Here is a 14458-nt window from a genome sequence, read left to right on the forward strand (position 1 = left end):
GGATTATGCCCTGGGTTCCTCGGAGCTTTTATTTTAAAGGAAATCATAGCACACTGTCAACTAGCCCTGTGTGTGCACACTAGCACTTGCGAGATCAAAAGACAATTCTTGGGAATCAGTTCTCTCCTTCCATCTAGCGATCCGAGGGTCAGGCTTGCATACATAGCTACTTCTCCTACTGAACTACCCTGCCTGCCTGGTTTTGTTTTTTGAGACAGGGCCTCACATAGCCCAGGCTTGAGCTCACTGTTTAGCTGAAGGTACCATTAAACATGTGATCTTTTCTCCCTACTTTCCAGTGCTGGGGTTGCAGGGGTGACCGCCAAACCCCATTTAGCAATGTTTATTTTGATGTGAGAAAGTTTGGTGGTAGAGAAAGGCCTCTTTTTTCATTTAAAGTCAAGTAGTATTTGAAAGAACCCAAATGATTGGAAGCAGCAGAATTCTAGGGACTGGTCATAAGTATTTGGGTACCTAAGAGAAAAATGGATAAAATGGAATTTAATGAGATTGTCCAAATCCATAAGGCTTTGTAAGGCCAGATAATGGATCAGATGCGTATGGAGGTGCACGGGTTTTGGTTTCCTGTGAGACGCACTCAGAATGGATTCGGTATGCAGGCGGGCAGAAGAGGCTGCCTGGCACTGCCTAACGTGACTAAGACTCTCTGTCTTTGCACAGCGTTTCAGGGTCACGAAGCTTGATCTTCTAAATAGCCGGTCTGAGGGGTTAGTCTGGTCCCTCAGATATCGCTTTGAGCAGCTGATGGTGCTGAACTTAAACCAACACATACCATTTATTTTATATCAAATCACACTTTGACATTATATAATAAATTAGTTAAATGATTGTCAAATGTAAATGAAGGAAAGAAAAGTAAAGGGGTGTGGCAATATGAAAATTTATCAGCAGCCAGCCTCTCTATAACTTCATTTTTATTGATGTGCCTTTTTCTTTTTCTTTCATTTTTTTGATAATTTTAGTTGCTTTTTAAAATTTTTATTAGATATTTTCTTTATTTACATTTCAAGTGCTATCCCGAAAGTCCCCCATACCCTCCCCCTGCCCTGCTCCCCTACCCACCCACTCCCACCTCTTGGCCCTGGTGTTCCCCTGTACTGGGACATATAAAATTTGTAAGACCAAGGGGCCTCTCTTCCCAATGATGGCTGACTAGGCCATCTTTTGATACATATGCAGCTAGAGACATGAGCTCTGGGGTACTGGTTAGTTCATATTGTTGTTCCACCTATAGGGTTGCAGATCCCTTTAGCTCCTTGGGTACTTTCTCTAGCTCCTCTATTGAGGGCCCTGTGTTCCATCCTATAGATGACTGTGAGCATCCACTTCTGTATTTGCCAGGCACTGGCATAGCCTCACACGAGACAGCTATACCAGGGTCCCCCTCAGCAAAATCTTGACAGCATAACTTAACTGAATAAATTATTACTTAGAGCTGTTTTAAATCTGACAGTTTTCAACTTTACTTCTGTTGATGAACAAGGGGGAAGGGCTTTCTTTCTGTCCTAAAAGTCCTTAGAGATGGTAGCCTGGTAAGTGAATTATTTGGTAAACAAAAGTATAGGTACAAGCCTTGGCCTTGTGCCAGTGGGCTTGTACATGATTAATTTCTTGGCAGTACATGTCTTGGTGCATTTCTGGGAATTTGTTTCATACATTCACTTTCACGTTCTTCACATTTCGTTGTGAGAGTGGTTGCTTTCTGTTTGTAGGTGAAAGTTTCCTTAGGCCATTGTGAATGATTCAGTTAATATCAGAAAGTGGCGTATCAACAAGAATAAGTCTCCCCGGGTTCCCAGGGGACTTGGAGTGCCTCCAGAATGGTTGAGACACAGTTCACTTCGTGCCGGGCACAAGTGGCTTCCCTGTCAGAGTTCTCTGTAGACTGTCCCGATTGCCAGGTTGCTTTCTGTCTGTACCACCTAGTCCATTGAGCACTATTTTAGCCTTTTAATTCTGACAGTACATGTTCAGAGACTGAAGTGACTCTGAAAATAACCTGAATATAACATGAGTTGGAAGATAACTTGTGTTTTGTTACCTTTAGGAAGATACTTTTCTCATAACAGTGCACCCCAAAGCACCTTCTGGATGAGTGTCTTTTGGAAGTTGGTTTCAGGGAACACAACCAGCTAGTTCTTCTTCGTGGTGTTTGTTTGTTTGTTTGTTTGTTGGGAGTGAAAACTGAAACAAATAACAGACTAAAAACTGGTAGTGTCTTTATTACCAGCCAGATTAAGCCAAAATTCTAGTGGAAAATAGAGTCATCTCCCTTGAAGTAATGCTTTCTTAATTGAGCTGAAGTCTTGGTTTTCTGTTTTTGCTTTTTTACCCAGTTAGCAAAAGTGCAGAAGTCTGGGGGACCACAGTTGGCTGATTGAGATGAGGGAACACAGATAAGCCATGTATAACTAATATGTGTAGATAGATGGTGAGGTGAGACCAATTTAGACTTCAGTTACTTCTTGGGGGAACTTGGGGATGCATAGCTGAGGTTTGTAAATAGATTTGAGACATGACTGAGAAATAAGCTGGATTTGTGGAGTCTTTCTTTTAAGGCTGGGTACTACTTAGCCCAGAGTAGCCTCAAATTCAGGATCCTTCTGTCTCAGCCTCTCAAGTGCTAGAATTATGCTACACCTAGTTTGATCTGGCCATTTAAAAGGATTATTAAGAATACTGTGTTGAGAATAAATGATACTGGTAAAAGTAGAGTGACCATTTGGGAAGTTACACAGTATGACTTTAATTTAGAAAGAGATGGTGGCAGTGGCTTGAAGGATGGTGGAGATGGAAAAACCTGACCAGCATCTGCATCGTTTCAAAGTAAAATGCCTGTGGCATTGACATATCAGATAGGAAGCTTTGATGCCAAGCAGTGATGCCAAGATTTTTGACTTGAGCTCTGGAAGAAAGTTATTATTCTTTAAACACTATTTTGGTTTACTTTGAGTAAATTGCTAAAGTACATCTTCTAGGCTTTCTCTCATTCTGAGTCCCTGGAGACCATCATCATCATCAGTAGTAGTAATTAATTAATTAATTAACTAGCTCTGTGTGTTTGTGTGTTTCTCACTTGTGAGTATGTGAGGTTAGAGGATAACTTTCTTTTTAGAGGATAGCTTTCTCTTTCCACCATAGGTCCCACTGAGACATCTAGTTCCCCTGGCAGATAGGTTTCTAATGTGTCTCAAACAATCCAGGTTTTGCTTCTACTTTTGAATATAGTTTAGTGTGGTGTAGATATTCAACAATGGTTAGTTATCCTTCAGCATTTTTAATATACTGTGTCCCTTGTTATTACGGGACATAGCATGACTGTACTCTGGAAGACCCAACAAGCAGCTGAAAGAGTCAGAGGCAGATAGTTGCACCCAACCAATGGACAGAAGCTGCTGGCTCCTGTTGTTGAGTTAGGGAAAAACTGAAAGAAGCTGAGGAGAAGGGCGATCCTGTAGGAGGACCAGCAGTCTCAATTAACCTGGACACCCGAGATCTCTCAAACACTGGACCACCAAACAGACAGCATACACCAGCTGATATGAGGCCCCCAACACACATATAGCAGAGGACTGCCGGTTCTGTGTTCATTCAGAGATGATGCACCTAACCTTCAAGAGACTGGAGGTCCCAGGGAGTTTAGAGGTCAGGAGGGGTGGGGAGTGGGGGCATCCATATTGAGACGGGGGTGGGGTGAGGTGGGGAGGAGGTATGGGATGTGGAGCAGTAGGAGGGTGGATGGTGGGGCGGGGAGGAATGGGTGTGGTGGTGGTGGGGAATAAAATATGGAGTGTAAAATAAATACATACATACACACATAAGTAAATTTGAAAATAAAGAAATTTTTGATACAATTTGTTTTTTAGCATCGATATCATCTTTTTTGAAATTATACTTTGATACAGAATATTTCTAGTATTTTTATATGTGTCTGTTTTATTTTTCAACACTGTTTTTTCCAAATTTCTTGCATTTTAAAAAATTTATGAGTTTCTTGTAGCAAAGGGTGACCTCCAACTTACTGTGTAGCCAGAGCTGTTGTTGAATTCATGATCCTCCTGCTTTTATCTTCCAAAATCTGGGATTACAGGTATGTACCATACCTGGCAGGCAAATATTCCTTTTGTGTTTTCTCCTTTGTCATAAGATATTGAACCCAGGGCCTGGCATATGCTAGGCAGGCCTCTCTACCATTGAGCTACATCCGCAGCTTTCCTATGCTACTTAAGAAGACATCATTCCTTCAGGGTTTCTTTAGCGTAATAAAGCCAAGTTATGTTAGGGTCTTTGCCAGTCTGCCCTATACAACTGCTTTCTTTTAGAGTTAATTTATGTTCCAGTTATTGTGTGTGTGTATGTGTGTGTGTGTGTGTGTGTTGTGAGAGTTGGTTTTCTGCCTATAATTAGGAACCTTTTGATTACTTTGTTACTTATGTGGATTCTGTCTCTGAGGAGATAGATCAGATATTGTCGTTTTGGTCCATCTCATCCTAGTCCCTCTGGAGTATCACAGATGTAACTAAAAGTTGCTAGGCAGCCTGGTTCAGAGTTTCCCGGGGCTTTTGGATTTTCTTCTCTACAGCCCCAGCTCTGTCCTCTCTCCTGGGAGAGGGAGCCACTGAAATTCCCTTCCCTAGAGAACTCTGTGGTCACCACTGCTGCTTCTGAATGTGCCTTGCTGTGACCCCTTTGATGTGTCAGCAGTCTCACCTGCCGTTACCCCCTGTGGTTTCCTTGCTCTTCAGCTGAACTGGTTTTAGGGCTTCCCTCTGTGTGTTTTGGATGTTATGAGGCGGGACTGTTGTGTCACATGGGGGATGCCTTTTCACATGGAAGTCACTTACTGTATCTCATTTAAATTTCTCATAGTCAGCTAATATTTTTATAAAGTGCCCCCGAAGAACTTCTTAAGGATGCTCCAAGGTAACTTCATGAATGTGATGGAAGAGAAAAACAGGAAGTAGAACTCTGTAACTTGTCCTTGATCACAGAGCTTTTATATGGCACAGGTGGGATGGGTCCTGTAACTTGGCTCCTTAGTTGGGATTCCTAAACACCCAGATGCTTAGATGCTTGTCCGCCCTGACTTTCCTAGTTGGTGGCCTTAACCACTGTGTTCATACCTTCATCTGACAGGAATCAATATTTGTACATGCATTTGTTTGTTACAAGAATGATGCAAGATCAGATGTGTGGAGCTTGATGTGCTAGATGCATAATAGACATACAATAAATGAGTTCAGTGTAGCAGGAAAATAGATTTTCAGGATGTTTTGTTTAAATTACAGTGTTTCATATGAATAAAACAAGTAAGAGTTATGTTGTTAAGTGAGATTTTCCTATATGACTTTGGGGTGGGGGGTGGGGGTCTGGTCCAAGAGAGAAGCAGAGCTAGGAAGCAAGGAATCAAAGCAGGAGAGCTCAGAGGCAGAGCCTGGACTGGACGCCAGCCAGTGGGAGAGAGTTCTTCAGAAAAGCTGGCTCGGTGCTGGGGAATTCCGAGGCAGAGCAGGCTCTGGATGGAGTGGCAGGAGGCAGTGCCCTGAGCACTTTTCAGAGCTCCTTCCTGAGGTCTCAGGTCTTCAGTGGGCACACGGGCTCTTTTGAGCACACTTTGCCAGCTGTAAACTTGTACAACATTCTTCTGGGTCTGTTTTGGAAATCCCCAAATTAATAAGGAACATTTGGTCCTTAGTATGTAATACTCAAGGGAATAAATAGGCCTGGCTAAGTGTTTACAGTTCAGATAGCCAAGAATCTAAATGAGGGAATTGTCTTTGGGACCTTGACTAATGTTTGTTCCCTGGTCATCTCCTGCTTTCTGCACCCTACCCTGCAGATTCTCCACCATTCTTCCGAACAACCTTCAAAGTCTGGCTTATATCCTGTTCCTCCATGACACCACCAACCCTCTGTACAGCTGTGCCTAGTCACTGCTCTGTATAAGTTAGAAAATGTATGAGTTTTGATAAAGAGGGATGTGGGGACTATAAACAGATGCTTAGTTGGAAATACGGGCTTGTGTGCATATTTGGTGTGCATGTTGTATGCTCTTGTAGAAGCCAGCAAAGGCAAGAACCTTATTAAAAAATGACTTTGTAGAAATTGATGAAGTTAAAGTATGAAGGTTTTATGTGGCTGTTCAAATTAAGGAGAATATTGTCATTTAAATCAAGATTTGATTAGTAGTGTAGAACAGTTCTCAGTTCATAGGATGACCCAGGTTTGAAGACCTGCCTGGCTTCTGTGGCCTTCATTTGACGGCCCAGGAAGGCGTAGGCGATGTTGTGTGGAGAAGCGTCCACCTGTGCTTGTGCTGTGGAGTAGAGCTGCAGTGATTTGATAGGAACACAAGCTCCTGTCATCGCTGTACTTTGATTCTCCCTGTCTCTATGTGGTGGGTTTTATCGGAAGATTACACCTGCCCTAGACTGCGGCGCAGAAAATGCAAGGAAATGAAATTTATAGAGGATTCTACATCAAGTCACTGTAAAAGTGACTTTCTTAACTTCTGTATGTAACTCCAACACACACACACACACACACACACACACACACGCAATACCTTTTGTTTTAGGTTTTTTTTTTTTTTTTCTTCCTTAATGTCCCTGCCTACTTATTGTGAGCTAAATTAGCCCATATATGTTCTTCCTGTTTTTAATAATGGAAGCTTAGAGAAGGCGGCAGCCCAAGCTCTTACTGTGCTGTTAGCACTTAAGGAATTGCTTTGTGCAGTCTGGAAGCTGGAGGTTTTGGGTTTTGGTTTTTGATTTCCATAGTGAAATGAAAGATTATACTGAGTTAGATTTAATGTTTATTTCTGTGTTTATGAGTGAGCATGTTCATGTGAGTGCGGATGCCTTCAGAGGGCAGAGGAGGGTGCTGAGTCCTCTGGAGCTCGAGGATTGTGGGTGCTGGGAACTCAGTTCAGGTCCTCTTACCTGAGTGGTACGTGTGCTTAACTGCTGAGCCATCTCTTGGGCCTCTAAGTTGGTAATGTTGATGTAAGCTAAAGAGATTACTAGCTGTGGCTAGGAATGAAGCTTGCTGGGAGAATAGTTACCTGGCAGTGAGGGTGCAGGATTCCTCCTCAGTTCTGTCAACATAGGACACTTGTCTTTAAAATGATAGAGAAAGAAGCAACTTCAGTCCTTACAATAGAAATGTGTGTATGTATGTAGATGAGTGTAAACCACGTTTAAAAGTAGAGAGAATAATCGATCCAATTATCTTTATTATTGCTCAGGTAATGGACCTTGCCACTCGTGCTTTGTACGTTTGCATGGTAGTTGTTGAAGTATTGAAATAATTAGTCTTGGTCTGTGAATTTTATGCCTAGGCCTTCCTGTGCTGTGTCTCTTAACATGCAGACACCTTCCCTCATGTTGCACTGGTCCATGCTTGGTGTGTGTTGTATCTGCACTACTTGCACATTTTTATGTTATTTGTCAGTATTCTTACATTGTATTTGCTCAAATCGAGGTCTAAACAAGGCTGGCGTGTTGGAGTTTGTTGGCTCTTTCCCTCATGTGCCCATGTCAAGGTTTAAAATCACTCATTTTAAGTAGTATTAGTTCTATTTTTAAGTCTGAATTGTATTTTTAAATTTCAGTTGCTACTTGGAATAGTCAGAAATGGAAGTTCACTGTTCTTCAACAGAAAAAACCAAATCCCAAATGTGTGTCTTGAGTAAGGTGTGACTCCTGCTCCAAATTACAGCCAGCTGTCTTTTTGATGTTTTTTTTTCCTCTGCTTAAAATCAAAGCATTTTTCCAACTTGATATCTGTTTACTTTACTGTGTTAATTTCAGTTAAGCAGGGCCTGGTCTTTACTTCCTACTTGGGAAGGCTGAATAATGGGATTGCCAAGTTCCAGGCTCGGATGGGCAACTCATTGAGATCTTTTCTCAAAATAAGAACTGGAAGGGGCTAGGGGCTCGCTCAGCAGTGGAGCTTCTGCCTGTGCATTAAAGCCCCCGTCTAATCCCTAAGCACCACTCCCTTAAGTCAGGGTGCCTACTTTCCATAGTGGCTGTTTGCCTGTCATTGAGTATGCTGCTGCTTCAGCTCATACTAATACAATAGCGCAAAAGTCTTCTGATGGGCCAGTGTGATTGATGGTCAGCAGCCAGCAGGGCTTAAGCATAGGCCTGACAACTGAGCCTCAGATCCCCTGAGGTAGCAGGAGAGACTATTCTGCAAGGCATTCCTGCCTGTTTGTGTATGCACAAGCACTTGCACACACACACACACATACACACAATTTTTTTTTTTTTTCGAGACAGGGTTTCTCTGTGTAGCTCTGGCTGTCCTGGAACTCACTCTGTAGACCAGGCTAACCTCGAACTCAGAAATACACCTGCCTCTGCCTCCCAAGTGCTGGGATTAAAGGCGTGCACCACCAACGCCCAGCACACACACACAATTTTAAGAGCATCCTTTGATAGTGTCCAGATGAACTTTTAACATGTCTTGCCTCTCCCTAGATAAATTTCATTCTTAATATTTTACAGATTTGAAAAAAATTATTTTTGAGAAGCTACATTTTAAGTGCAATACAAATAATTATTAAAATGTAAGCCTAAATATATTTACTTTGTGTATAATATCTATAAATAAAAAACAAATTACAGAAAACTGTATGTGATGTTTTTGTTGGAACCCTTGAATCTTATCGTCTGGAATATCTGTAAGAGTTTAGTAAGCTTTCTTCAGACCATTGTGAGTATGAAGGCAAGCCTATGTGATCAAACCTATTTGTAGATAATGCTCTGCACACAGTAGTTGTAGTAGGTAGAACCTTTAATAGCTTCCAGTCCCAAGACACACAGTAAAGAGGGTGTCTTAGGAACTTTCTTGCTACTGTGATTGAAATATTTTATAAAAAGCTGCTTAAGGAATTGGGGTCTGTTGTGTGGTTCATGGACAGGAATGTCGTGACAGGGGAGGCCAGGCACCAGGAACTGCAAGTGGCTCCATCCAAAAGCAGAAAGGGAAGAGCAGAGTGGTGGGAGTCTGTGCTGAGCTCACTGTCTCCTCTGAGAAAGCGCACTCATGGCTGGTGGGTCTTCTCACCCCAGAAAGGGTGATCCTTCCCGGGCATGCCCAGAGGCGGGCGGCTCTCAGGTCATTCTAGAGTTCATGAGGCTGACAGTGAGACTGACAGATTCAATAGGTGTGTGTGTAATAGTGTAGTCATAGGGTGTAGTAAGAAGCTTTTTAGTTTTAGTCTTCTCAGTGTAAAATGTCTCTTCTTTGTAACAGTGTTACCGTCTATCACTAGTGTACGTTTACCTGTTAGTACCGGATGATTCCAAGCATTTACTCGCTTGTACCTTTCAGGTGCTCTAATGTGAGTCTGCAAAAGCTGCCAGAGCAGTGGCTGTGGAGCGTTCTGGAGGAGATTAAAGGCAGTGATCCCTCATCCAAACTCTGTGCTACGAGGCGCAGTGCTGGGATTCCCTTCTACATACAGGTACTCCCCTAAGAGCAGCACTGTCTGTCCGGGCTTGGACACTGTACTTCTCTTCTTACTGTGTGAGTGAAAGTATTAGATGTTTCTGTCTTTCAGTACCATAGCCTTTGTGACTTTTTTCTTTTTATTTTTTATTACATTTAGTGATTTATGTGTGTATACAGGCATATACATGCTATGGTACACATAGAGATCAGAGGACAGCTTTCTGGAGTTGGTCTCTCCTTCCATCATTCAGACCCCAGGAACTGAATTTAGGTTGTTAACATTGGTGGCAAGCACCATTCCTGGCTGTGCCATACTCTGTCTTCCTGCATGACTTTGTATTACTGTGTGGACAGTATGTTCTGTGTCAGGTCTGTTCGTGGAGCAGGAGATCAGTCTTGTAATATAGACAGAGGGCAGCATAGATTTCCATCCATGTATTCAGTAGTCAGGGATCGCTGTGGGCGTAGTGATTGCTTACTTAGGAAGTCTCCATATTTGAGTCCTTTTATTAAGTATCCATCATAAAAAACATAATCTTTTTTTGTTTATTTGTTTTTGGTTTGGTTTGATTTGGACAGAGTTTCTCTGTGTAGCCCTGCTCATCCTGGAACTCACTTCATAGACCAACTGGCCTCTAACTCAAAGAAATTTGCCTGCCTCTGCCTCCTGAGTGCTGGTAATAAAGAGTGTGCCACTACCACACAGCCTAAAAAAAAAAAAAATCACAATATTAATAGTAGCTCTCGGGTAGTGTGGCTATGTTGAGCCTATTACATCATTTAATCCCTACCTAAACTCTATGAGCTAAGTACAGCTATCATATAAAGATATCCTATATGAGACTAGGGATATAGAGGTGACTTGCCAAAGGGATGTTAGAATTGCTAAGCCTAGTCCATCTGACCCCTGACCAGATCTTCATATGAGACTATATGAATACAGTTCCTAAACACAGATGAAAACATGCTCAACCTCTTGCTTTTTAAAGTAATTATACCTCACAGGATAGAGAGTTAGAGACTGTTGCTTTCATTATCCTGAAGAGTAAACCCCAGTACACTCACAGTACTAAATCAGATGCCATTCTTGTTAAAAGTAAGACAAAAATCCACAAAACGGGTCGTGTAATAAGTGCAGTGGAAGTAAAGTAGGAATCTTTTAGTCCCCCTGTGGTTTTTTTCTTTCTCTGTTTTCTTTCTTGTACTCCCAATATTTTCATGACTTTTTGATGCACAGTTGCAGAAGTGATTGACTGAGATTACTAGATAGGCCTGAGAGATGAGCTGAGCTACTTTGGTTGAGTGTGGTTTAGTTTCCTATCTGCAATCCCTGCAGACCTGCTGTGTTCATGTGGCCTTCTTTGTTGAGGACAGATGTCAGGCAACTGAATGTCCTGTCCAGTATTTGTGCTATGTGCTTATTCCCGCTGATAGTAATCTTGTGCCCAGTGCCCATGGTTACGGAGTGATCAGCAAGTCCATTTCCCAAGCCCAGCAGGCAGCATTGCCATACTGCTTGCCCAGTTCTTGGGTGAAGTTGAGTCAAGTCATGTTTCTAGGAACAAAACCTCTCAGGCATGGAGTGTAGCTTTCTTTTTTTATCTTAGTGGAATAAAGTTTTAATTGTTAGAAAAATGTGTTCAAAAGGATCCTACTTTTCTTAACATGACTTACAAATAAAGTAATATCTTTTGTTCTGTTGACAACTTCAGTTTAAAGTCAGCTACGGCAAAACCTACCATTTCAGTGCGTGAGTTCCCTCTGTGTAAGCAGGCAAAACGACATACAGGTGAAGGAAGAAAGTCCAGGAATGTGACTGAAGTGAATTCCCTTTGACAGCTTATTGACATATAATCACCTGTGGACAGTTTATGCATCTGATGCATGCAACACAGTGATTTTCAGTATATCCTCCCAGCTCGAGAACCATTAGCACAATCTAATTTTGGAATATCTCCTGACTCCTACCCATTAGCAGTAACTTCCCATGTCACCCTCCTTCCCTCTGCTGTCCCCAGCCCTAGGCAACCAGCTAATCTTTCTCTGTAGAGTTGTCTGTGGTGGACATCTCATGTAAGTGGAATCTTATAGTGCTCAGTCTTTTGTGTCTGGCTTCTTTCACTTTGCAGTGTATTTTCCCAGTTCCTTCATGTTGTCACATATGTCTATACTTCGTTCATTTTTATTACATTGCCTCAAGTGCTGAAAGTCCATTATTATGTTATGGGTATGTTATGGGATGCTAGTCACACAGTAAGCAAGACACTCCTTTGAAATCCAAATGCATGATCCCTTGGAGTTTGTAATGTTTCTTTTTGTCCTGTGTTGTTTCAAATGCTGTGGTGTGATTAGACTAACTCTTCTGTGAATAATTAAATTGTTAATTAGTCTCTAGAGGGACTATAAACCTTTAGATGAAATCTAATCCAGTATATTTTTGTCATTATTTAAGTAGAGAAAATTTTCTTATTTGAATGCCTTGCTTATTGTATCTGATGTTTTACCTAATTTTGGTCCTTACAAAGTGGCCAATCAGAACCATTTATTCACCAGCTGCTTATTATTATATAATTAACCAACAGACAGAAGGGGCTGTGGAGTTGACATGTAACCTAATTTTATACAGGAACAGGCTAGAAAAGTTAAGCTACCTGGTTAAAGGAGCCTGGCTTAATTAACTTACTTCAATAGTCTTATTTTTAATAGAGGGTATTTTAAATTTGGGGATTGATTCCAAAGCCAGCAAATAGGTGTGTGCAAAATAAAAGCCCCTTGATTTGGGGATTTTTTCCCCCATAGGCATTGTTGGCATCTGAACCAAAGAAGGGTAGAATGGACTTGCTGAAAATAACAATGAGGGAGCTGATCTCCTTGGCTTTGTCTGCAGATGACTCAAAGGGCAGAGTCCCCCAGGTAAGAACGGAGGACTTAAGTCTCCGTTAAATCTCTCCTCTACCTTTATTTCTTTAAAGTATCTGCTGAAGATACAGAATTCCTGAAGACAGGTTACTGTGACGTGTTTAGAGATTTGGCTTATTTTTACTTTTTTGTTTTCTCCCCCTTTTAGTCTTTCTTATCTACAAAATAAACTTGCCATGGTTGATATGTAGTGATGAAAGTGGACAACTTTAAAACTCTTGAAAACATTCATTTGACAAGATATTTCACAGTGTTGCTATTATACCTAAAAACCTGAAAATGAAAATGGAGTCACACTTGAATTTTGTGTGAGCTTTTTTGAGTTAATGTACATTTTGTAGCTGAACAATTGAATCTTTCTTTAAAATGTAATGTAGGAATTTTAGTATTTTATATTTTAATTTTAAGTAATATTTTAATTCCTTGGGTTCAAACACTGCTCACAACCATTCCCCACCACTAGATAGAGAAGAATCTGTGCACCTTTCCATCCCTGGAAAGTACCTTTTAGTAGGAAGCTCCTTTTGCACTGTGGGAGGCCTGTGCTCAGTGAGGGAAAAGAGAAGTAACTTGATAGGATTTTAAGTCTTAGGTGGTGTCAGGTGCCATGGGCCGTCATGTGGACTGTGACTGTGACGAAGTCTGGTGCTGATTAAACACCATACATACATACATACATACATACATAGGGGCCAATTACTGTAACATAATTCTTTGGGAAATAGAACAAAAAGATTTTGTAGTATTCAACTATAAATATTAAAATATTTTGAATATTGCTTAATATTTCTAATAATTATTTATTTTATGTGTATGTATGCTTTGACTTCCTACATGTATATGTACCGTGTATGTGCCTGGTTCTTATGGAAGTCAGAACAGGCTGTCAAATCCCATGGAACTAGAATTAGATAAGTTGTTACTGGGGTTGTAAGCCCCCTTGTGAGTACTGAACCTGGGTCTTCTGCAAGAACAGCCAGTGCTATGGGCCATCTCTCCAACCCCTTGACCAGCGTTTTAAAATGTATTTATTTCAGCCAGGCAGTGATGATATACCCTTTCAAGACTTACACTAGGGAGCCAGGCAGATATGTGTGAATTTTAGGCTAGCCTGGTCTACAGACCAAGTTCTAGGACAGCCAGGGCTATGTAGCAAAACCCTGTCTTGGAGGGAAAAAAACCAAAAAGCAAAATAAAATGCATTTTTGTTAAAATATTAAAACAGTATTTCTACCCAATTCCTCTGTTATCAGGGCATAATCTACAAGATAGCAGTAGTTGATATTTATTGAGATTCTGTTTGTGAATGGGTTTATGACCATTTTTTAAAATTAAATGTTCCATGTATCTTTGGAAAGAACCTGCTACTCTTACGTATTAGGCACAGAATTGTGCATATGTTCAGTGGATGAAGCTTTTTTGGTTGCATTGTTCATTTTGTAAACTGCTTACGTAGATGTTCAGTTCTTAGGGGTATTCTCCTAAATGTACAGTTTATTTGAGAACTCTACATTTCTGGTAATTTGTGTACATATTTAGAATTACCATAGTTTTAAATCCATCACTAATTTTTGAACTTTTCATTCTAGGTTCATGCTTTAAATATTCTCAGAGCCTTGTTCAGAGATACCCGTCTGGGAGAAAACATCATCCCCTATGTTGCTGGTGGAGCTAAGGCTGCAGTTCTGGGCTTTACATCCCCTGTCTGGGCAGTGAGTGTTCTTGCCATGCATCCCCACTGAGTTACTTATGCTTTTGAATAGTAGGTTTTTATAAGCTTGTAACTTTTTCAGGGGATGATTTTGGATCAGGATACATTTTTATTCCTTTATGGTTCCATTTTCTCTCCTTTGTTGGCTTCTAATTGATAATGACTTTATTTTGTGGTTTCTATGGCATTTGTGTGTCTTTAACGTACGCCACATAAAATGTGAGCGCTTTCTAATAGTCTTATCTTTGGGCTGTTCCTGCTATAGTTTTCTCTGTGATACACAGTGATTGATACTAGGCTGCTACCTCTTTTAATAGTCCATTATCACTTTTTAATTTACCACTT

At 41.0% G+C, this 14458-nt stretch overlaps 1 protein-coding gene across 2 annotated transcripts in view; it reads left to right on the forward strand.

Moving 5' to 3' along the window:
- Positions 1-14458, forward strand: part of Thada (THADA armadillo repeat containing) — a 284103-nt gene that overhangs the window by 59458 nt on the left and 210187 nt on the right. For both annotated transcript variants that reach the window (XM_085833257.1, XM_029471016.2), the window contains 3 exons: positions 9364-9496; positions 12283-12396; positions 13992-14114. In XM_085833257.1, coding sequence (XP_085689383.1) covers positions 9364-9496; positions 12283-12396; positions 13992-14114 — 370 coding nt within the window. The remainder of the gene's footprint in view (positions 1-9363; positions 9497-12282; positions 12397-13991; positions 14115-14458) is intronic.

Source organism: Mus caroli, unplaced genomic scaffold (genome assembly GCF_978045245.1).
Source record: "Mus caroli unplaced genomic scaffold, Mus_caroli_1 scaffold_18, whole genome shotgun sequence".
In the NCBI taxonomy this organism is placed as follows: Eukaryota; Metazoa; Chordata; class Mammalia; order Rodentia; family Muridae; genus Mus; species Mus caroli.